The 23,033-nt window shown below is 49.6% G+C and overlaps 1 protein-coding gene across 6 annotated transcripts; it reads left to right on the top strand.

Moving 5' to 3' along the window:
- Positions 1-21,062, top strand: ZIC4 (Zic family member 4). Of its 6 annotated transcripts, none has more exons than XM_051626733.1 (5): positions 1-417; positions 5,325-5,409; positions 10,972-11,592; positions 16,090-16,414; positions 18,228-18,267. In XM_051626733.1, coding segments are annotated over exons 2-5 (1,017 nt in total). In that variant the 5' UTR covers positions 1-417; positions 5,325-5,339; the 3' UTR covers positions 18,229-18,267. The 6 variants fall into 6 exon arrangements, with proteins under 6 accessions (XP_051482693.1, XP_051482691.1, XP_051482694.1 ...); XM_051626731.1 differs by lacking the exon at positions 1-417 and adding an exon at positions 2,212-2,445; XM_051626734.1 differs by lacking the exon at positions 1-417 and adding an exon at positions 2,555-2,572.
- Positions 21,063-23,033: the final 1,971 nt, after the last annotated feature.

The raw sequence follows: 23,033 nt of genomic DNA, 5'->3' as shown, positions 1-23,033 counted from the left end.
TTTTTTTTTTTGTGCACGAAAATATTTCCAGCGCATCTTTTTGTGTGTACGTGTGCTAAGGGGAAAAAAAAAAAAAATCTATATTATTATTATTAGGGCAATTTTCTCTCCCGCTCTCCTTCTCTCTGTCCCTCTTTCTATCCAGCACACTGATAATGACGGTGATGATTTCTCGGTGATCCTGAATTTTTAAGATCACTGAGCAACTTTTTAGGCTTTGAAAAAAGAAGCCCTGTAGGGACTCTCTTCTTTTGAAGTTGTTTTCCGCTTGTTTAAAACTGAAGCTCTCCGAGAGTAGGTGCTGGGTGCGTTTCCTTTTATTTTCAAACACCAGGCGTGATTTCTCTGGGTAGCTGACTTTATCCCTCCATCAGGTTTCTGAAATAAATCTTGTTTTCTGCACCCATCAAAACGCAGGTGGGTGAGAACTCTTAACTTTCTACTTCTGTTGTTGTTGTTTCGCCTTTTTTTTTTTTGTTATTTTCTTTCTCCTCTCTCGCTCTCCCTTTCTCTCGCTCTCGCTTTTTACGGGGTCTCTTTCATTCAGGTAAAATTGTAAATTTCCCAACCTACATTGTTTCTCCTCCTGATGCATGAAACTCCCGGACACTTCTCCCTCGCTTTTTCCTTTTTTTTCCCGCTTTTTTTTTTTTTTTTTTTTTCCTCTTTGGTAAAATTGTATTTAAAATTCTCGGTAGGACCAATGTAAATTTTCTGACATTCAAACCTTTTCTAGTTCACAAATCAGTCACCCTTGTCACAGTTATTGAAATCCCTCAACTTGCCACACCAGGACTGTGGAAAAAGCAGGCGGTGTCTTTGTTGCTGACCAGGCTTTTGATCGCCAGAGAAAATTTACTTACCTTCAGATGAGTGAGCAGAAAAAGAAATAACACTCCCTTTGATTTAGTTAGAAAAATGCAGACATTTGGATTCAGTGCAAACATACAACACTTGGTTGTTTTCTAGATGCAACCCTCGATTAACCTGTCTTTCCCCAGCTCAAAGTCTATTGAAAAACTGCGGATAGTTCTTTTTTGTTCTCTCTACAAAGAGCCATTGACTATATATTAAAATGATTGTTGAAAGGTATAAGTACGGTATTTAAAAGCAGAAGAACTTTGTGGCTTAATCAATTAAGCTAAGCAACATTTGTACAATATTTTAAACGATGCTTCGACACTAAAAAGAAAAACAAAGCTCTCTTGAAACTTTAAAATATAGGGGTCTTTTTGTGCATACGCATATATATACTTACATGTGCCCATGTGTGTGTGTACATATATAAAACTGGCAAATTATTTATTTACTCAGTCGTCTGCATATTCATTAGCTCTAATTATTTTCTAGTAACGAAAACACCAAAAGCTCGCTAAGAGTCGGACTCCTTCCACTTCGCCTTTGTTCAGACCTTCACTTCCCTCCTTCGCAACTCAGTCCGAGCCCCTCCAGTTCCTACTGTCAAACAAAGAAACTTTAAACTCATCCCCTCTAATTAAAGGCTCTGGTCAGCAATCCGCAGCACAGGTATTGGGGAGTTAAACCAGCAGCGCTGCTGCCCGATCACTTCTCGGGTGAGAACTGCCTCCTTCCAAAAGGTACCAAAAATTACCTTTGCGCCTAGAAAACCAAAAAACAAACATCAACAAATAAACTTTGATAAGCATTGAAGGAATGTTTCGCCGCCGTTTAGCTGCAGATGCAGTTTGCCTGTGCTCAGTGCACCGAGATCGCTTTCAAACCAGATGTATTATGCAATTTCCCCTGGATCTTGGGAGGCTTAGCGGGTTTGGGGGTTGTTTTGGTTGGGTTTCTTTTTTTCTTTTTTTCTTTTTTTTTTTCCCGGAATAATGCTATACGTTTGCATTTATTCTGCCAAATCCATGGAAAGGGATGGCAATAGCTTACAGCAACAGGTATAGCCTCTCTAGGAGCGTGCCTGTGTGTGGATGTGGTCTTTAGTGTTACGCGACTTTCTGTCTTTGGTGCTAAAATTAAGTAAAGGAAAGAGCTGGCAGTGTGATTGTGAAGTTTTCAAGGCGATGGCATTAGGAGATCCGGGAAGTTAGGTAGTCCAATGCTAGCCTGCCTCCCAGTGCAGGGGGAACCCAGTGATCATTCCAGGTCGGTACAAAATGTAGGAGAAGGCAAACGAGAAGGTATTTTTAGGAAGCATATCTAAATATATAGTGCAAGAGTGAATGTAAAAAAAAAAAAAAAATGTTGTGGGTTGTAGAAGTTATCAAGTGGGATTTGCGGCGCGCTCTCTGCAGGAAACGAAAGCTGCTCCAGTTCAAAGCCACATGCACCAACGTGACATATAAGCCATTAAAATATCATCCTGACGGCTCATTTCTGCTTCATCATACATTCCCTAACTGCTTCCAGAAAGCAAGAAAAGAAGAAATGAAGGATGACCGCCGCGATGGAAGCGCCAAAGAGGTGGTGGGTTCTTGGGGGGGGGAGTGTTATTGTTTTCTTCTTTCGTTCTTTCTTTCTTCTCCCTCCCCTCACGCCCACGTTTATTTTTGCCAGTTCAGAAATGAAGGGAAACCTTCAACAGGTGGCAGGGGTAAGTGCCTGGGAGCAGAGGTTGCCTGGGCAGCTGGCTAGCCCCCACCGCTTGCCCTAGGGGCTGGACCAGAGCTCCCTGCCCTCGGGGGGCCCCGGAGGAAGGAGGCTTGGCCACCCCGGGGTAGAAGGGCTGGAGCCCCGCGGTGCGGGGGGGGCAGTGCTGCTGCTGCTGCTCGCCCACGTGGGGCCAGCCCCCGGCGGCACCTCAGCGTGCAGGGGAGGGCGGAGGGAGAAGCGCCGGGGAGCCGTCGAGGGGGGCTCCGGCACCCTCCGCTGGCCACCAGGCACCACGCCCGTCCCCCCTTCTCGTGTCCCTTCCCCCACCTCCGAGCCCGCGGAGGGGCTCGGCCTGGCTGTCCGTTCAACGCGAGGCTGAGGGAGTCCGCGGAGCGGGGCAGAGGCGCTCCCAGCCGCCACAGCGGCCAGGCACGGTGGGGACTAACAGGCGGCTGGTCCGGCTGCGTCCGGCGGCCGGCCAGGCGGGCCCGGGGGCCCCGAGATGGCGGTCAGAGTGTGAGGAGACCTGACAATGGCGAACCCCGTGGGGAGGCGTCCAGGGGAACGCGCTCTCCGCCCAGCGCCTCACCCACTGCCGCGCCCGGTGCCACGGGGGCGCGCCGGGGGAGCCGGTGCTCCGGCACCGCACGCCCGTCTTTATAGGAGGGTAGAGGAAGGATGGAGCCCGGGAGCCCAGCCGGCCCTCTCCAACCCCCACCCACCCCCAACCCTCCACGGGCAGGGCCAGGGGAGCTGCCAAAGGACGTGGGAGCCGCTGCCAACTCCGCTTAGAGCTCGCGAAGGGCCTGAGACCCCGGTCCCGACCCCGAGAGGGTGCTCCGCGACAGGCGCTGGCTGGGGAAGGATAGATGCTCCCAAATGCCCCCAAGCGCAATGCCCGCAAGGGTGACCTCTGACCCTAGCCCGGCTCCGTGTGCCAGCCCCGGGCACCGGCACAGCGCCGAGACCCTCCTGCCCCCCGCCCTGTTTATCCTTTGTCACACATAGTCCCCCAGCCCCAGGGAACCCGGGCGGTCGGGAAGCCCCCCCCCCCTTTGCTGTTCTTTCTTTCCACCTGGAGCCGAAGAACCTAATTTCTGCACCGAGACCTTCCCCCCTCGTGCTCCCTTCGTCCTGAGCTGCCGCGGAAGGCACAGGTTGCGGGACAAGCCGCCGGCGAGGCACACGCTGTCACCTCTGCCGCCTGCTCAGCCCGGCTCCGCATCCCGGGGCAGCGCCGCCAAACCCAGCCGGGGCCGCCGGGCTCCCGCGGGGACGGCGGCTGCTCCAGCCCCGCATCTTCCTCCGGGTGTAGAAGGGAGAGGGGGGTCGGGTCCTGCCTGTACGGGCTGCAGCCCCTCGCACCCCTGACCCAGGGATCCCGGCGGGGGGCGGGACTGGTACCCTGCACCGGAATCCGGGGGCTCGGCCCGGCCGAGGTGCGTCCAGCCAGAGCTGTGGGGCATCTTCACACTCCTGCTCCACCAGTGGCACTGCGTGGATGAGAAACTCGTGCGAGTTCGAGCCAGAGTTTTAGCCAGTATTTACTCTGAAATCCACAACTGTTTTGCCTTCGTTTTTTGTCATCTGGTAACCATTTGAAATACTAAATGCAGCGATTTTTTTTTTTTTTTTTTTTTTTTTTTTTTTGTCCAGTTTCAACAAGTTTTGGCGAACTTTTGGGAACTGAGCTCTCATCCAGCCTCCCATCCTAACCAATAAAATGCAGCTCCTGCTCACCTCTGGCTAGCAGGGCAGTGCTTGGTGCTTTGACTCGATAAAAGTGTGAAGATGAATGGAAGTTGACTAGAAATTATAATTCCTAAGGGTTTCCTCTAGTTCTTTTTATTTCGGCAGTAATTTTCATCACAGCGGTAAAAACATTGAGGACATCAAATTATTTGTGACAGAGTACGACTGTGATACGCTGATGAAGTTTCATAATTAATATAATCAATTATTTGTTCTAGTATAGATTTTTATTTACCAGCTCTGGAGTCCCTACAATAGTAGTAACAAGAGCAATAACAATAGCAATAATAATTATACTTTTTGAAGTAACCGATTCCAGATCTACCGTGCGAAAAGACGAAAAAAAACAACAAACCACCAACAACCTACACTCAAAACGCAATTTAAAAGATATCTGCAAAAATTCAGACTCGGACACTGCACCAAACCCCAGATCTGCTCTCAGGGTTGTTGCTGCCGCTCAAAGAAAGATGTGTAAAGTTTTGCTTGCAGTAGTGGCAGTGCTCTGCCTTGCAGAGTGCAAAGAGCAAGCTGAAAATTATAGGCAAGGAGAAGTGCCCGGGTGGTACTATACTAATCCTTGCTGAGACAACAACTTGCGTTGGAGGCTCGCAGAGAGTCCGAAATTTAATTTCGGGAGGGAAGGATCTGTAAACAATATAGTCGAGTTGGTAAAAACCTGCCTTACAGTAGCCTGCCAGAAGGTGAATGTCAGATCAAAGGAGAACTGAAAAGATGTCCTTTCATATTTTTTTTTCCCCTAAATCAGCCATGGAAACTTCATGACTCCATAAAACATGTGCTGCTTTGCTGAGGAGACAGTCTCCAGTTTCCCCTCGGAGAAATCTTGTCTTCCCCCTACTCTCGCTGCTTAACTCTTGTGCTTTTTTTTGTTTCTTTTCTTTTTGTATCCATGATGCTCGAGTCATACAAAGCCTTACTCATTTCATATCACACACAACTGGTTTTGCTCTTAACTTTCCATCCCTCTTCCCCAACAGGAGCAAAGTCAGGAGATGAGGCACAAGACTTCCTTTGTAATGAGGAAAAGAAAACGACCTTACAGAAACATCCTGGAAAAGTCAAGTAAGTTAAAATATGTATGTATTTATTTATTTATTTATTTCAGTTCAGGGGAGACAATATTTTTTCAGCTCAATGTTTAACATACTTGCATAAACACAAATCTGCGACACAACTCCCCACCAGCAGCTGCCTAATCCTGCTCAATTCCTATTCATTTGGAGGTTCTAGAATTAATATTTGACGACTCTCTCACTGAAACAACAACCCCTGACCCCATGTGATTGCACTGTCACATTATTCTATGACATATTCATATTGAATTCATTTACGGACGATTTGATTGGAATGAGGTTTGACATGTATTGGATCCTATTAAAGAAGAAGACTTTGATCTTGTTGATGGGGTTTACATGATATGTATCATCTTTACCAGGGATACCGGGCTTCCACAATGTGGTATCCAAGTAGTTAGTGACTGACAGCTTATCTGACAGGAATACCTTAATCTTGAGGTATTTAATGAAATATTCTATTTAAAATAAGCGTATGATTTCCTTTTCTTAGGGTAGCTCTAGGTCACAAAAAGTGAGAGGAAAACCTAGGTATAAGCCTTTGATTGTCTAGTAGCTGAGTTCCCATTATCCGGGCGCCCTGAAATAAAGAAGTCCCCGTAAGTACCAATGGGGCGATAAGAGAAACAAAGGCAGAGTGTGTTCCCGAGCCACTCGGTACCTCTTCTCCTGAACGGCTTTCTTGAATCACCTCTTCCTAACCAGCAGTGCCTTCTGCCGGGGCAGGGGGGGACTCGGGCTCAGGTCTTGCACCTGCCCTTGCGTCACTCGCTGCCTCAACGCGAGTTTGGGAAGAAAAAAGAATCACAGAGTGACTTCTCAGTCCTCAGTGTTACTACTCCTTGCTTTTTTTTTCCCCGTCCTTACAGTAAGTATTAGAATTTTCATATTAATCCATTCCCCTTCTCTCATCCAGAAGTTGAAACCTAAAGGTAACCCCTGTAACTTGATGTCTGGAGAGTTGAGGGCATCTTATCCTGTACCAGGCCCTCTCCGACCCTCCGGCTGGAAAGTTTGTAGGTGGCTCGTCGGAAGGGGAAGTTTCTGCAGAGGCAGGAGAGGGAGAGCACGAGAATGGGTGAAGGTCAGATTTTGCTCTCCAAGATGCTTTCCGGGGCAGGTGCTGTTCCTTGCACTGAGCACGACTCTCAGGGTGAAAAGGATTTAGCCCCAGGTCAAATAGCACAACACTAGCAGCATCTGATTTTCTGGGGCTTTGCACCTCACCTTCACAGCAAGCCCTCTCTCCTACAAAGATAGAAACACAGATAAGAGCCTTGCTGTATAGGTACATTCCCACCCAAAACAAGGCGAAGTGTGGTGGGTCCGTAAAGCCACCCAGCAGCGGGTGCTGTCTCCATCCCCGGGGGTTACGGCAGAGGGGTGTGTGGCACTGTTCCCACCCAGTAGGCCCCGGCAGCTGCCCGACACGGGGCGGAGGTGCAGGCAGGGACCGGGGGGTTGGGGCTGCACGGCTCGGCCCCACACTCCCGAGGTGTGGGCAGGAGGATCTCTGGATCCCCCCGCACGGTCGGGCGGGAAGCAGGGAAGCAGCTCTGGCCTCTCTCCCAGGACACAGCCCCGGCGTGCGGGGCTCCTGCCTCTGCCAGCTCGCCCTTTCCCCGAGAGAGCCGGGTCGGAGGCATGAGGGGAGGGGGGACGAAAAGTGCTTGTGACTCCTCTTTACAATGTCACCTCTGTAGAGAAGCCTTCCAACACGGCGGGCTTTGGGGCCGGGGGCTTTGGACGGGGTGGCAGAAATACAAAAGCCAGCAGAAAATCTGTAGTCAAGATCAAGCTTCCCGTCTGTTCATGTTGATTTGGTACCCGAGAGACCACCGTGGTCTCTCTAAACTTCACTTCCATTAAGATAAGATCTGTTCTAGAGATCTTATTAAAAATATTGTCCTAGGGAAATACCTTAGGGTATACCTAGGGACTGGACCTTAGGTATGAGTGTGAGCTTCAGCTTTTTTCTGCTGCTTGAGTGATCTTGGTTTCTGTCTGGAAAGGCTCTGGTTCATTCAATTCGTGGATATCGAGTGAAGCCTAGAAGAGTATGCCTTTACCGTATTTAGGTGGGTTGAACAGGAAATTATTATTATTATTAATCATAATAATATTAATAGGCCCTGCACAAGCTGATGTTGACACAGTTGAGAGTTTGCCGAGAGCTCGGCTTATCTGGTCAAACGCTGCTCAGGCCGCTGCAAAGAAGCAGGAACCCTGGGTCACCCCTCGAGTGGTCGCCGCAGGAGCTCAAACTGCCAAAGGGCTGCACAAACAGGCATTCAAATTTTCAAACACTCCGGGAGATGCGCGGAGATCGGCCAGGTCTGGCCCCGCTCCCCTCCTCTTCCCCGTTTCTCCGCCTCCCCGCAGTCATGTGGCGGCCCCCGCCCGCCCCCCGCCCGCAACCGGGGCTCACACCAACTTCACCTAACAGTAAGGGACACTGAGGGCCAGGTTCTCGTGCTCTTCCTGGAAAAGGGAGTAAGAGAAAGCCCTGAGTGAGGGGCAAGCTGAGGGCCATGAGTGTCTGACGAGAAACCTTCACAACATTTTAACTGAGCTTAGGGCAAACCAGTCATGACATTTTTTTAATTGATAAACTGTTCCAGATGCTTTCTCCCATGACTGTGAAGTGTCAGAATTTATGGATAACAAGTATGTAGAGATGCAGTGTTTTAAGGAGGTATGAGGAAAGCAGCTTTATTTGGAATTCACACTCTCAGTACATTTGTAAGTAACAGATTAATACTTCCTAACGTTTGTCTCTTCTGTGCACTCCTGTTGAGATGGTCATGAATAGGACTGTCAAATCCATTTCGTAGAGCAAGTAGACTTGGAAGTTGAGATATTGTGAGTATGGTGTGTGCTTTAAAATGCCTGTGTAAACATGTTATGTAAGGATGGAGAGCTAATTGCATCATTTGTCACTTTTCATCATCTCCACTCAGAAAGATGTACGTGGATGTATCTATACCTAGCTACCCAAACATCAGACTTGTGTTACAGGGGAAATGGTGTGAATGGCAAGCAGAGCCAAAATGTGTAACTGCAGCCAGTCCAGAGTATGTGATGCTGTGATAAAAATGTCCCCTCTGTCATTATCTATCTCCTACACTTTAATCTTACAGGTTCTGGTCATTGGCTGGTAGTTTCTGTTATGAGACTAGCTGGGTTGACATTGCCAAACAGTTTCTTGTTTTACTGCTTAGCATAAAACCTATCAGTCATTGATACTGTTACATTTTTATGGAGATGCAAAATCCCGAGCTGTGAGCTTTACCTGCCGTGCATGTAGTACAGTGTCCACTGCCACGTTAACAGCAAGTCAATGTATTAAAATGCTGAGAGTTGGACACGATGAATAGAGAAGTAATTGTTGCTTAGTTGGTGATGCTGCGCGTTTATTGGTTGGGTCATGTTTATGTCAGGATCTGAGTTCTGCGGTAATAATGTGGGCAGTTAATACAGCTGTGTTTTCCTTTCTTGAAGTCCTATGTCTTCCCTCCTTTCCCACGTTTCATTTATTTATTTTTTTTAAGTTCACAATCCCCTTCGTAAAAACTGAAGTAGATGCTTCCTCTTGTTCTGAAGCCCCAAGCTTTTCTAAACCTACAAGGCCTTGGTGTATAGACCTGAAACCTAACCTTCACTTTCACCATTAGCAATGCAACCTCTGCAGACCATGTTACTTCCTTCAGGTGAGAAGAATCAGAATTGAGTCAGTTAGGAATGATTTGCAATGTTTTTCCTTCAAGTCAAGGACGGGGATTTCACATGGAACTACCCTGTGTGTATGTGAGAGAAAGAGGGAGAGAGACTCCCTCTTCTGGGTTAAACATTCAGAGTCAGTCTAAACAGCACGGTTTCTCGCATTGCTCAGGCAGCCAGTAACCAGATAAGTGTTAAAACTTGTCGAAGGAGGGGAAGGGGACGAGGAGTCTTCCAGGAATCCTTTGTCAGGGCTCAGGCAGCGATGCAATAGCTCGAGCACCAGGCCAGACGCCTGAGCCTGCCAAGGGAGTTGGCGGAGCGGCTCCGGCTGCTGGTTTTGCCGGGGAAGAACCCGCTCCCCGCGCTGTCAACAAGTGTCAGCGACCCGCGGGCTGGCCTGGGCCGGCTGCCGCACGGCGGGCTCGCCTACAGCTGCTACGGCCGGTGCCGAGGGCCGGAGGGCTGAGGGAGCTCTCCCGGGGGAACCCCGTGACCTGCTCCCCGCCCCGGAGCAGGGCAGCGGGACCGGACAAAGGCCGGGGCGGGCAGCCGGGGCGCTCCTCTCCAGCTCCCTCCGCCCGCCTTGGCTTTGTTCCCCCAGGGCCGCAGCCCGGCGTCGGAACCTGGGCAACGGCCCAGCGGTGAGGCGCAGGGCGGCCCGGTGGAAGACGTCGACCAGGGCCTCCCGCCGCTGGGCCGCACTGCGGCCGCGGGCTCCGCGCCCTGCCCCGGGCCGGGCCGCAGGGCTCCGCGCGGCTGGGGGGCTGAGGGAGAAGGGGACACCCCGGCGGCGGCGCATGCGCAGCCCTCCCCCCGTGCCCCCCCCCGCCCCAGCGATAACCCTTCAGTCAGCGGCGGACCTGTCAGCGGTGACGTCACTCTGCGGCAGCCAATGGGAGGGCGCGGCGATTGTTTGGCCGGCGGGGCCGTCGCCGCGGCCCGGAGGCGGCGCGCGGCCCCGTCCCGTCCCGCGGCCGCTCCGCGGGGCTCCGCGGGACTCCCCGCCGGCCCCGCGGGAGGACGGGCTGCGCGGGGGGACTTCCCCGGCCGCCTCCGCCAAAAGCGAGCCCCCGGCGCCCCCTCGCAGCCCACCCGCTGGCAACGCTGCCCGTGCGCCCCTCTGCCGGGGCAGCCGGTCAGGGAAACTTTTTCGGGGGGGGAAAAAGTTTGGGTTGTTTTTTTTTTTTTTCTCTCTCCCTCTCTGTGTCTCTCTCCTCCCGCTGTCAGGTGACTTTTTAGCCTTAGAAGCTAATGAGCGTGGATGCTCCGGGGATTCCAGTGATGGACCCTGCGGCTCTCTCCAGGCGGAACACGGCGCTGAGATTAGTTGATTTGGCGGGGGCTCCTCGCCACCACCACCACCCCCCTCAGAGCATGACAGGCTTCCCGGGCTTCGCCGGGCACCCCCACGCCACGGCGCCCACACAGCCGGGGGAGCACGCCGCCGAGTCTTGCCTCGGGCCGCACCCGCTCCGGCCAGAACACATGGGGCACCACCATCCTCCTCCTCATCCTCCTCCTCAGCATCACCCCGCGGCCCTTAAGCTCAGCCCTGCCCCTCATCCCCACCACCAGCTCCACCACCACCATCATCATCATCATCATCATCATATGGCAGGCCAAGCCGAGGTGGTCTCTAGTCAAACGGGAGCGTTTGGCCCGGCGCAGTCACCAGCAGCCCCTTACCCTGTCTCTCACCCAGCCCAGGCTCTGGCAGCAGGTAGGGACTTCTTCATACGCAGAGACCTGCCGGCCCCACTCATGCCAGGGCTGACCGAGCAGCACCCCGCTGCAAGTTCTCACCACGGACTGTTTGTCTCAACAACAGGTAGCTACCCCGGACACCATGGTCACCACCACCACCACCACTCAGAAGCTGGGAATCCCTCTCTATTCACTGGACTCCATGAGCAGCCTCCCCATGCAGCTCCAGGTGGCCATCTAAACGGACAGATAAGACTGGGGTTACCTGGAGAAATGTACGCCAGGTCTGAACATTTCACTCAAGTACCAGCCTCCAGGACAGATCCTTTTGCTGCTTCTTCGCTTCATAGCTACGGTGGCATGAATCTGAACGTGAATCTGGCTCCACACCACGGCCCGGGGGCCTTCTTTCGTTACATGAGGCAGCCTATCAAACAAGAACTCATCTGTAAGTGGATTGAGTTGGACCAGACTCCCAAAAAATTATGCTCGAAAACTTTCAGCACGATGCACGAGCTGGTGACTCATGTCACGGTGGAGCACGTTGGAGGACCCGAGCAGTCCAATCACATATGTTTCTGGGAAGAGTGTCCAAGAGAAGGGAAACCTTTCAAGGCCAAATACAAACTTGTAAATCACATCAGAGTCCACACAGGTGAAAAACCTTTCCCCTGCCCTTTCCCAGGCTGTGGCAAAGTGTTTGCCAGATCAGAGAATCTCAAAATACACAAAAGAACTCATACAGGTCAGTATGTAAAGCTCTCTTTACTCTCTCTCTCTGTTATTCAGCATACTGTTTTGCTTTATTATGTTTTTAATGTATCATTTGCGTTGTTATTGAATGCACGCCAAGTACTTCTGGAAAATAAATTCTCCGAATTTTTTTGCTTCTTTAACGTTTGGCGGGAGGGCGGGAGGGAGAAAAGAGGAGGAAAAAGGAGAGCCAGAACAAATCTCAGGATTCTCGTCCATATTTTTTTTCTGGTTGTACGGAGAGGCTGTTGTAATATTTATGCGTATAGAGCTGTATAAATATCGAGTGATATAGCTACTATTTCTGCTTATTCACACAGGCGAAGATTTTTTTTTTTTTGTCTGGCAGTTTAAAGTAGTTGGGGAAAAAATGAAATAATTGTGCAAGCTCACAAATTAAAAGTGAACAATAGAACTTACAACTTGTCTAGTCAGTTTTGACTGATGTCTCTGAGATGCTGCAGCTCGAACATTGTGAGAATAACACAGCTGCGACCTTTTCGCTCAACAGTTTTGTTTTGGGCAGAGGGAGTTTCAAATGTTTGATCTGAATAACACTGACAATTTTAATGAGCATTGCCTTCCAACGACTCTCTGCATTCGCAGATATGGGGAGCTGCAAGTTCTGATTCTCGGGAAGGGAAGGGAAAAAAAAAAAAAGAAAGAAAGAAAAAGAAAAAAAGAGGGAGAAGAAAACCCTGCATTGTTTCGGCCTGTACATTTTGAAATGTCATTTGCAGATCTGTTAAGCAAAATTGGGACATGTGTCAGAAACATCTGTTAGTCCTAGTTAACAGAAAATAAAGTAACTCGATGGACGATCTTGCAAAACTACGTTTGTAATCTTCCGGCCAGGAAAGCATTTATAATTAATGAAATTGCACGTAGAAAGTTTTCACACTTCCAGGAGCAGCTTGTGAAGCTGTATTAATTAGTTTAGCAGCCGGTGTTTGTAGTCTGTAGCGCTGGGTCTTTATTTATTTATTTATTTCCCCTCTGAATAAGAAGATAAGAAATAAGCCCTTTTTGGAAAATTCAATCTGTTCCAGTGTAGGGTTTTCCACCTCCCACCCCCTCGTGTACAGCCTTATGCACTGCGAGGGAAACTACATAATCCTATTGTAAGATCTGTTTACAGCCAAACGATTTTTTTCGCCTTCCAGTTCGTAAAACTCCTCTTTCCCTAAGCTCGGTGCAGGGCTCGACCTTCCAGGAGTTGCAATTTTATGATATAACTCGGCATGATATAATATGCAGAACGTATACTAGTTTCGTATCGTTATCGCCTAAACATAGCACAGAGATTTTACTGCGACCGTCACTCGTCACCTAATTATTTTTCCATCGCTCTATGAATAGCTCGTCTGTGTGCAATGGGGGGGCGACAGCAAAGTTGTGTTCCTCTGCGGCCTTCTCAGACCCCTTTTTCGAGGAAAAAGGAGTGTCCTCGGGTCACATAACTTGTATGCGAGCCAGCTCCTTGTCGGATCAGCACAGGTACAGCCATTAACCGGCAGAGCTCTTCCTTTAATGACAGTGTTTTTCTTAAGTAAACAAACTTTTACTGCTCTTTAACGGCCTCACTGTTTGAAGTCTCTGAAGCAGAAAATGGTTAAATTCTTGGGAAAACTGACCTACATCGGAGAGGCAGGTTCAGGACAAACCCGAGATCGGAGGTTTGCGTTTATTAAGCATCGTTCCGCGAGTCTGTACGGTTCGCTTTAACTTTCCCAGTGATTAATTGCTGTATTGTGAAAACTCCTGCAGGGCCTTTATGGTTCCACCGTTTCTATTAAACACCCAGAAGTTGTCAAAAACGCAATGTTTCTGAAACCCTAATAGAACTCGCTACGAATTATTCATGAAGACAGTTCTAGATTCAACAGGAAAATTATTGCCTCCTCAAATATTAATGACTTCTGATTTCTCCGAGGCTGGGGAGCAGGCAGAGGGATTTCTGGCAATGTGCGAATTTCCCAGGTTGGAGGATAAGGCCGTTCAGGCTGCGACAGCGGGACGAGCAGCACGGACAGGGATCGTTTCACCGTCTTCCCAGCTGGCCAGGAACAATAGTGCGAGGCACGGGACGGAGCCCCTCTCCCTCCCGGGCGGTCCCCGCCGCCCCCGCGCCCCGCCGCAGCCCCGGGGGCCGCCACCTCCGGCTTCCCCTCCCCCCCCGCACCCCCCCCCCCCCCCCTCCCTACCACCACCCCCTCGGAGAAGTTAGTAAATACCTTAATCCACTCTCGGAGAAGGGGGATTATGCCACAATTTCCAAGCTGAATTTCACTGAACACTTTTGCCCAGCTACAAGTGTGGGGGTAAAATGGCGGTTGAGATCCTGCGCTTCTCCGTCGCCCGGAGAACTTTCTGCGTGGCTGCACCTCCGTGTCCGGGCTGCGGCAGCCAGGACCTGTAAAATGTCCTCTCCCTGCCGGCTAGGGATTTCCACGTAAGAAAACCTGCTCTCGCGAAAGGAATAATTGCAAACGGCTCGGATGGCTCCTCTTTATTGAGGCGCTCAGAGAATGCAGACCGGCTAGCTGAGAAAATGCTGCCCTCTTCCCACTTGAAACCTGACTGTACGGAGGGACTTTTCAGTGGCTCTTTCAGGGGGTTACGCGAAGTTGAACGTTTTTCAACTCTCGGGGAAGTGCCATGCGCCGAAGCCCGCTTTTACCTGAATGTAGCTCACTTTATACAAGCACAGTGCTTATGAGGATGGCTTTCCCTGGGGTCTCCTAACTTACTGCTTGCTTGTACTACACTAATATCTTTGATTTGTTGTCTCAACTTGGATGCTGAAGGTCAAATTGTTTCCTTACGTGAAACTGTAATTAGATTATATGCGTGCGTGTGTCCGTGCATACGCACCGCTGTATGTCGACAGTATTTGGTTACAGGACCCTCATCGTTTTCTAAGAGACCTTATTTTTAACCTCTTCTTCCCTTCCTTCTAACGCCAGGTATTTACCCCGTCCTCTGTGCAAATGTTAGTGGTGCAGGATGTGAGAGCTGCTCTTTGATTATTAAAGTGCGGAAAGGACATACTTTAAACGCGGAGCCATGAGCTTTTTCCCACCCACCTTGAGTAAAGTGCATTCAAGTGAAATATTTGGAATGCCTTCCTTTATGTGCCTCTGCTCGCAGCCGAGCACGAGGTGGGCTGCTTCCCTCCGAAATGTAATCGTTACGATCGTGGGGGGAGTTAAAAACAAATTAATTCGGAAAAAACCCAACCAAACAAAAAAACAACCAACTAAACAAACAAACCAACTAACCCAAAAAACAGGAAGCTTTTTCAAATAGTGGAAGTCCTTTCGATCACATACGCCATGATGGTGAACACAGTGGCTTTGTTTACTCTTCACGTTTAAGGTTCGGCCGTATATGTTTGGTGTTGTCCTGGTTTGAGTCTCTGAGCCCTGATACTTTTTGACTTTTGACGGATGAGGGGGTTATTTTTACATTCGGTTGGTGCAGGACTTGGACACTCTTTGGCGAGCAGGGTTTTGCAGTATCTTATTATCAGCGACAATAATGCAGTCATCATTTCATCCCGAAACATTCTGTGGCACGTTTCCTTGAAAACCTCCTATATATTGTGTGCCATGCCCAGTCCACACGATCCGAGGTTAAACTTTCACAGAAGTGCAGCAACATGATTATATTTCTATTATGCTTAACGTCACTTTACCATATTACCAGACAAAATAATCCCGATTGCAATTCCTTCCATGATTGAGCAGGTTCAAATGAAAAGGGAATCCTACCCTCACGACAGTGCCGTGCACGGGCCTACTCATCCTCCTGCCAAATCTCTATCGTTTTGCCCCCCTGCCCCCTCCCCCACCAATGTCTTTTTGAAATATTCTGTGCCTTAACACACGGTATCAGCAAGCGGGGAAAGGAGGGGGGCTGGGGATCTTTCACGGGATTGTAATCAGTGCAAGACCGGAGTGGATGATATCTGATCTAGCCAGGTTATGAATAATATTTCCACGTGCATCTAGGGGAGTGTGAGAAAATGTATTTAACATAAAAACCTTCCCAGGGATGAATCACTGACCGGTCTTTCTGCAGGACGTCGGAGTCTGCGGAGACAACACGCGTTGTTTGGTCGGAACGAGCACTTGGCTTCTAAGTTTTCCTTATCTTGGGACTTTATCTTTTGCACAAAACCCTACGTTGACACATAGGGCAAGGGGGAGAAGGTGGCTGGGCAGGGCTTTCCCGCAGCGGAGCCGGGTGGGCACGGCGCGGTGGCGCCGGGGGAGCTCGGCCGGGCGGGCGGGGAAGGGAAGGGCCAGTGGCGGGGGGGCAGGCAGGGGTCGGAGGGGAGCTGCTCCGGGGAGGAACGTGCCAGGGCCAGAGAGAAGGTCCCCGGGAGGCAGGGGACTCGGTGGGGAGGGTGGGGGGCCGGGGTGCTCCTCTCTCTGCCCCGCGGCAGCCGTCTCTAAAGGCTGTGCTCGCCCATTGCCTCCTGCAGGGGAGAAGCCGTTCAAATGTGAATTCGAGGGCTGTGACAGACGCTTCGCCAACAGCAGCGACAGGAAGAAACACTCACACGTCCACACCAGCGACAAGCCCTACAACTGCAAAGTGAGAGGCTGCGACAAGTCCTACACCCACCCCAGCTCCCTGAGAAAACACATGAAAGTGCACTGCAAATCCCCTCCTCCCAGCTCCGGCTACGAGTCCTCCACGCCCTCCTTGGTGTCCCCCTCCTCGGACTCCGGCCGGGAGCCCCCCGCCTCTTGTTCCCACGCCGAGCCTTCCGCGCCCGCGCAGCCCGCCGCCAACCTGAGCGAATGGTACGTGTGTCAGGGCGCGGGGCTCCGCGCCCCCCCTGTGCCCCCCACCGCCGCTCCGCCGCCACGGCCCCCCGCTGAGCCCCGGCCCCGCTGCTAGAGCGGGCGGCTGAACGGCGGCGGGCGGCCTTGGCCGGGCCGGGGACTGGGAGCGCTGCCCGGGGCGCTGGGAGGCCGAGCGGGAAAGGCAAAGAGGCGCTTGGCGGAGGGACAGACGCTGCGGTAGGCGGGTGGGCCGGCGGCGGGTTCCAGCCTGCGCGCCCGGTACCCCGCGCACGGCAGAGGTGCTCCCGTCTTGGCCGGGGTGCTGCCGCCTCCCCCCTCCGTGACACACACATACACACACCCCTCTGACCGTCTTGCTCCAGTCTGTTTACAAGCCCACTGATTTCCCTTCACTTCCCTATCCCGAAGGACCAAAGCGGTTTCATACAGATTTTGGCTGTACAGATGTACATGTGCTGCAGTGTTACTGTTCGCTCACTTTTTTTCTGTGAGAGTGTGTTTTTAAAAGATATATATATATATATAAACTATTGTTACCGAATTGTACAAAATGGATCAATTAAATTCTTTTATTAATTAACCAGTTCGATGGACGTTTATGTAAAGAATCTCTTTACTTTTCCCTGTTGCTGCATATAAATAAGTACACACTCACATATATATTCCCTCCCCCGTAGTCACTGATAAAGAAAGGCCCAGGGGGTGCGATGATTGACTGTCCATTTTAGCTCCCATTGGTAATGACTTCTAATACCCAAACATGCCCGTCCCCACCCAGATTGTGGCTCCTGTTGAACAGTGGGGGCTGGGGCTCCCGGGGGAGCAGAGGAGGGGGGCGGGGGGCAGAGCCCACTCGGTGGCACCACGGCAAGGGCCGGGGCCGAGGCCGGGCAGCCCCCGGCAGCGCGGGGATCCAGGGCCGCTGCTCCACGGCGTGTGCCCTGCGAATAGTCCCGATGACAAAAGCGTACCCTAGTCCGGCAACGCCGACTCATCCTGCCCCAGAGCTTCAAACAAGACCCGTTGGAACCCACAGAGCTCTTTCCTCTGGCTCAAAAAAGAAGGAAGGTGGAAGGGGGAAAAAAAAAAAAAAGGCTCAAAATAAATAAGCAAACCCCTCCACTGGGGTTGCTTGAAACTGCCGAATGGTGCCGTTTTAATTACTTTAATGATGTTTAAGAATACCAGATAGGATAGCCAAATAAATAGCCTGGGCTGCTGGAAGAGGTTTCCGCGGCTGGCGGAGTGCAGGCAGAAGGCTGCCATAAGCGCGTCTTCTGGTGTCTGAGACATCACCTCTACACCCAGGTGACTGGGGGTAGCATGAGGTTACAGCTGTACCCACATACACGTACATACGTACGTATGCATAAATGTCAAAGCTACAGGAAAATAAATAGCTGGTCAGTGGCTAAACGCATTCCCACGCCCAGCGCCTCCCCTACGGATGTAGCTTTATTTTCCTCCCAAGGCACCAAGTCGGGGGGCTCTTCTTCACTCACCTAAACTCGACAACTTTTGTATTTAAATGCCTCGATTAGTGACAACAGCGTGTCACGACAGGGTGATTCACGTAGGGAATTACCTAGGTGAGCTAAACGTGAGAGAGAGGAGCCTAAACTAGGGGAAATTGTGTCCCTCTGCAGCCCCAGAAACTTGTGTCGTGGAGAGCGAGAGGTAGAGGAGCCAGCTGGGGGCAGGGAGGATGCTTCCATCGTGTCCTAAGATGTTTATTTCTTTATTTCTCTATTTACAGAAGTGTTTGGATGTGCAGGCTAATCACCTTTAATTTTTCATTTGCTTGTTACAGATGTCTACCCCGTTGCTCTCAAGGTAATCTAGACAGACGCAGCTGAAAGCCTGAATCTTATGCCTTAGACATCAAAGCAAACTCTCACAAAGAAGTATTTCTTCACAACGGTGAATCTTCATGGTAAGTTAGGATTTCTATGGCAATAGGCAAGTCATACTTAAATAGTGAAAGGCGAAGTCTGGAGCCCGTCCAGTCTTTTCATTAAGGACATAATATTTACGTCTAACAGGCCCTTTTTCTTGTGTATACAAGTATATATTTTTGTTTGACGCGAACTAAATCATTTTCATTTAATTTCCGGTAAACAAAACCCACGCGAACAGGGCACTTGTTCCAGACCATAATAAAAATGGATAAGACTGTCAGGAAGAAAAGGCCCGCTTGAACCGACGCCTCAGCTCACTTTTGTTTCTGCTTTCTGCCTGGATCAGAGAATGCGTTTGGGATTTGAGGGCGAGTTTCTAAAGGCAAGGAAATGGTTTTTAAGGGGGAAAAGAAAAGGAGAAAGGTCTAATCAAGCTCGGGTTGTTCAAAGGGCCTGATTTTGGGGTTGAAAGTGTGAGTTTTATGGTGCATCAGCATGCCACGTTAGGATCGCTATGGTAATGAGTAGAGCAATAGCAAGCGGCCTTCAAAGGAGGCACACTCCATTTGAGACAGTCTATTAAGATACATTTGCACTGACCTTTGGTTTCATGCTAGCTTAATACACTCAATCTGCTCCCCGCTACCGATATACTTCCTCCACCTCATGCACTTCGACAGAGTTGGGGTTTGCTGGGCTTCGCCCTCCCCCCAAGGCCGGCCCTGCTCCCCGTTATAACCCCGCTCTGCCTCTTCACAAAGCAAGGGGCTGCCAGCCGGGCTCAGGGCGAGCCCCGGTCCTCTCTCCCAGCATTTTTTACCCTCTTCTCGGATCAAAACCCGGCCACAAAGCCTACGAAGAGCTTCCCTCTCCTCCCCCCGACCCCTGGCAGGGGAAGATAGGGTGGGGACCGAGAGACCCCCCCTTAGGCTGCCTCGCCCCCAGAGAGGAGGTGTGTTGATGGAAGTCCCTCAGGAGTCAAGAAAGAGGAGCGAGGAGCGGGGGAAGCTGCCCGTGCCTCCCTTCTCACCGCGGCCGGCCCTGCGCGGCAACGAGCGAAGGCTCCGCGGTGAGGAGGAACTTGACACCCGCCCGGCCGGGGCCATGGGCGCTGGGCCATGGGCCCGGGAAAGTTAGAAGTCCATGTTCCAGTAATTGTCTTGTTGTTTATTTTATCCAAGTACCCTAGTGAATAGGGGAAAAATAAACACGATGAAAAAAAATTCAAACAGTTGAGTCGTCTTTAGTGCCAGCCCTTGTGGTTGAATAAAAAGGATGGTCCAATTTCTATTGAGCTGAGAAATCTTTGAAGTGGGAGTTATTATCTGAGAAATTCCTGCTCGTCGTCCTAACAACGCTGATGAAACGTAAAAGGTTCTTTGTCAGCGATTTGTTCTCCTCTCTGTCAAACTCACCCTGCCCGTTAGCTTTAAACCGTTTCTAAAGAGATAAAATCAAACTTTTAAAGATAACTTTAGGGGCCCAGAGGGTGCAGAAAATACCAAACTATCGAATCCTGTGTATAGACATACATCTGGATATATGTGTCTGTGACTGTGTGAAACTCTGTCTATGTACAGATCTCCATAGATGTCTCTATGACCTTACTGTTCTAAAGTTGAAATGATGTCAATTTTTTTTTTTTCCATTTTATCCTCTGAACTTTTCCGTCTAATAAATTATTCTTACACATATGCTGCACAGAATGGGATTCTTGGGAGAAGGCAGAAATGTTGGGTTTCATTAACACCAGTGTGTGACCAACAAACGTTTTCTTTCCAGTAGAATGAAAGCAAGAGCGTAGACATAAGAGTAAAGGCTTTGATCATTTTAACAGTCCGAATACCTATTAAGCATGTATATACTGCAATGTATCGAAGTTGTTAACGCATTCAAAGAGATGGCTTCCATATGTTCCCATGTTTTATTGTCCGTAAGTGTAAAGATAGACAAACTGCATCCCTTTTGTATCTTCATTTTATGAGCATCACGATGTACACTGAAGCAACTCCCTTATCAAGGTTTATTTCGTAGTTTCTCGTTGGAGATCATGAAAAGCTCTTTTCTTAAACACGAATTACTTGAAGTTGTAACTCATCAGTGTACTTCTGGTTTAGTTGCTACCGAATGCCATTTTAAGCAGCCCCATTAATATAATATACTCACTTCTCTGAGTAAAGAACGACCCAAACTGCAGTGAAGTGGGTATTATTATTATCGTTGTTATTATTATTCCTGAATCTTATAATATTTATGGGAAAAGCTCCCACATTTCTTGTGAACCGTACAGAGAAGAAACGCCTCCGAAAAATGTAGCTCGCAAACAAACAAGCAAACATTTTGCAATGTTGATATACTGTATCTCTTTCCAGACTTCTTATATTTCATATTTTCCTTCGGCACATGTTTGGTAATGAAGGAATGTTATGTTGTGTGTTTGAACATACTATTTATTTTTAATATTTGGATTTTTTTACAATAAATATTTATAAACGTTTCAATTCTATGGTTATTTTTACAGATGTGCACTTTTAAAATATGTGTTTGTAATGATGATACGGAGCCATTCCTAAAACACTGTGTAGTCAACCTTGTCTTTCTGTTATTTTTTATACTAGTTGAAAAAAATTTCCTCAAAGCGGTGTACTTTTAATGTGGTGTACAATCAAGTACTGATGCGTGTTTTTTGTTGGTCTTTAACCTCTTTTATTGTTAATAATTTTAGGTTGGCATTTGCATTAAAAGAACGAGACAAAACGAAACATTTCTTTGGCTTTATTTCTGATAGAACATTTTTCAGATCGGAGACCTCAAATGAGTTGTACTTTCAATAGCGACCGAGGTGCAGAGTGCGAAAACAGAGCCCGGGGTCACTCAAATGGATCCCTGTCCCTTTGTTATGTCCCGTCCCCCCCCCCCCCCCCGCCCCGGTTCCCCCTGAAGTGGCACCCTGACTCCTGCACCGCAGTTTGCGGTTCTGGGATCACTCATCCTCTCGATATTGGAGAGAGTTTCCAGCCGGAGCCGCCCCGGAAGGCGGCTGCTCCCCCTCACCCCCGAGGGGTTCTTGTTTTGGCTGGGCTGGTGAGGGATGAAACTGTTGGAAGAATTTCCCTCTCTATTCCATCCCAACTCCCCTGTCACAGTGACACTTTTTATAAGGTTCCTAAGAGTTCTTAGAGAATTAGATTCCGTTTTGAGAAAGGAAACGCATTGGTCAGCTAAAGTAATCTGAAGGTAAACCTTCTTCGCCTTCCATATTCCCCTAACCGATTTTTATACTTTGCAGGGTTTCGCAGCTCCCTAGATATGCTAAGTTTTATTCGCATGACTTTTGAAACCTCCGCTTTACGATCTACAGGGCTGCAGCAGCCCTGGGCACACAGCAGCCCTAACCCCTGCGGGCCTCCTGCGCATGCGCGCTGCCTTGACCCTTTTTTAAAAAAGCAAAACTTGAAAGAAGTTGCCTGACACAGAGAGATGACAAAAAGTTGGCTTCAGCTAGTGGGAATATTGTCAATAAAGAATACATTTTTACTACAGAAAGGGAGAGAGAGAAAGAAAGAAAAGAATTAAAGAAAGAATAGAATTCAAGAAGAAAGAACTGAAGGAAAACATTTTCCTTGGTCTGTAAAAGACAAAAAAAATGGCCCATAAAGGAAAGGAGGGCTAACAGTACATGCTAATTAAAGAATACAATTCTATGGTCTATAATGATTGAGCGAAGACATGTACTTATTACACTTGACTGTCAACAAGGGAAGGAATGTCCCCTCAGACAACATGGTGAGAGACGTGTGGGCATTATTAGTGGCCCTTTTATAGACATTGCCTTTTCTTTCTCAATGCTGACAAACCATTTTGGAGGGAACCATCCCCTGTTGCTTCCTATCATCGATCCCCATGCAAACCCCTGCATTGTGCAAGTGCATTAATTAAAGACTATTCATTTAACAAAAGAACATTGTATGTTCAGGAAAGGAAGATTAGAAATATGAATCAGTAACCGAGACCCGTTTCCTCAGCCTTATCGGGAGAAACGGAGGGGAAGGAGGTGCAGCGTGCACCTCCGCAGCCTGAGCGGGGACTCAGCCACCATTTGGGCTCTTTGGGACAGAAACCCTGAAATGCATTACAACTGGGGCAAAAGAAAAGAATAGAAAAGAAAACGTTGTTGTCAAGTGTCTCGGTGTGCTTCGGGTTGTTCAGCCCTGTTCTGGGACCCGCCAGCCCGGCCGGCCTGGCCCGGTTCGGCGGAGGAGGGACTCCCGTTACGCGGGAGCGACGGCGCCTGGTGCTGGAGTGCGTCTGCACACACATCCCCACGCACATTTGTTATGTCAACGGGGGTCTTCCAGCTGCACGTAGAAGGCACAGACATACAGACGGGTGCCCATCCCTCCCCATCCCTTCGCTGCCTACATTTTTCCAGTCCGAGGTGAAAACCAGCTTTTCAGCCAAGCTGGTCGAGACACGAGCATGACTTATCGTGAGAAGGTGGAAGGAGAGAGCAGGGAAGATGAGGTTATAGGGGACTGGGGGAAGGAGAGAAGTCGGATTCCCAGTATCACCCACATGACTTGCTAAGCGGCTTCATCTTCTCTAAAACCTCTGGGCCATATGTTAGTTTATTTACACCCTTTGTGTTTTCGTGTGTCGCCTGGTGAAAGAATATTCCTAGGATATAAATGAAAGTCAGCTAGAGTAAACAAACAAGG

This window comes from Apus apus, chromosome 8 (assembly GCF_020740795.1).
Source record: "Apus apus isolate bApuApu2 chromosome 8, bApuApu2.pri.cur, whole genome shotgun sequence".
Lineage (NCBI taxonomy): Eukaryota > Metazoa > Chordata > Aves > Apodiformes > Apodidae > Apus > Apus apus.
The sequence above is the reverse complement of the archived record's forward strand: the minus strand, read 5'-3'. Positions and strand labels throughout refer to the sequence as shown.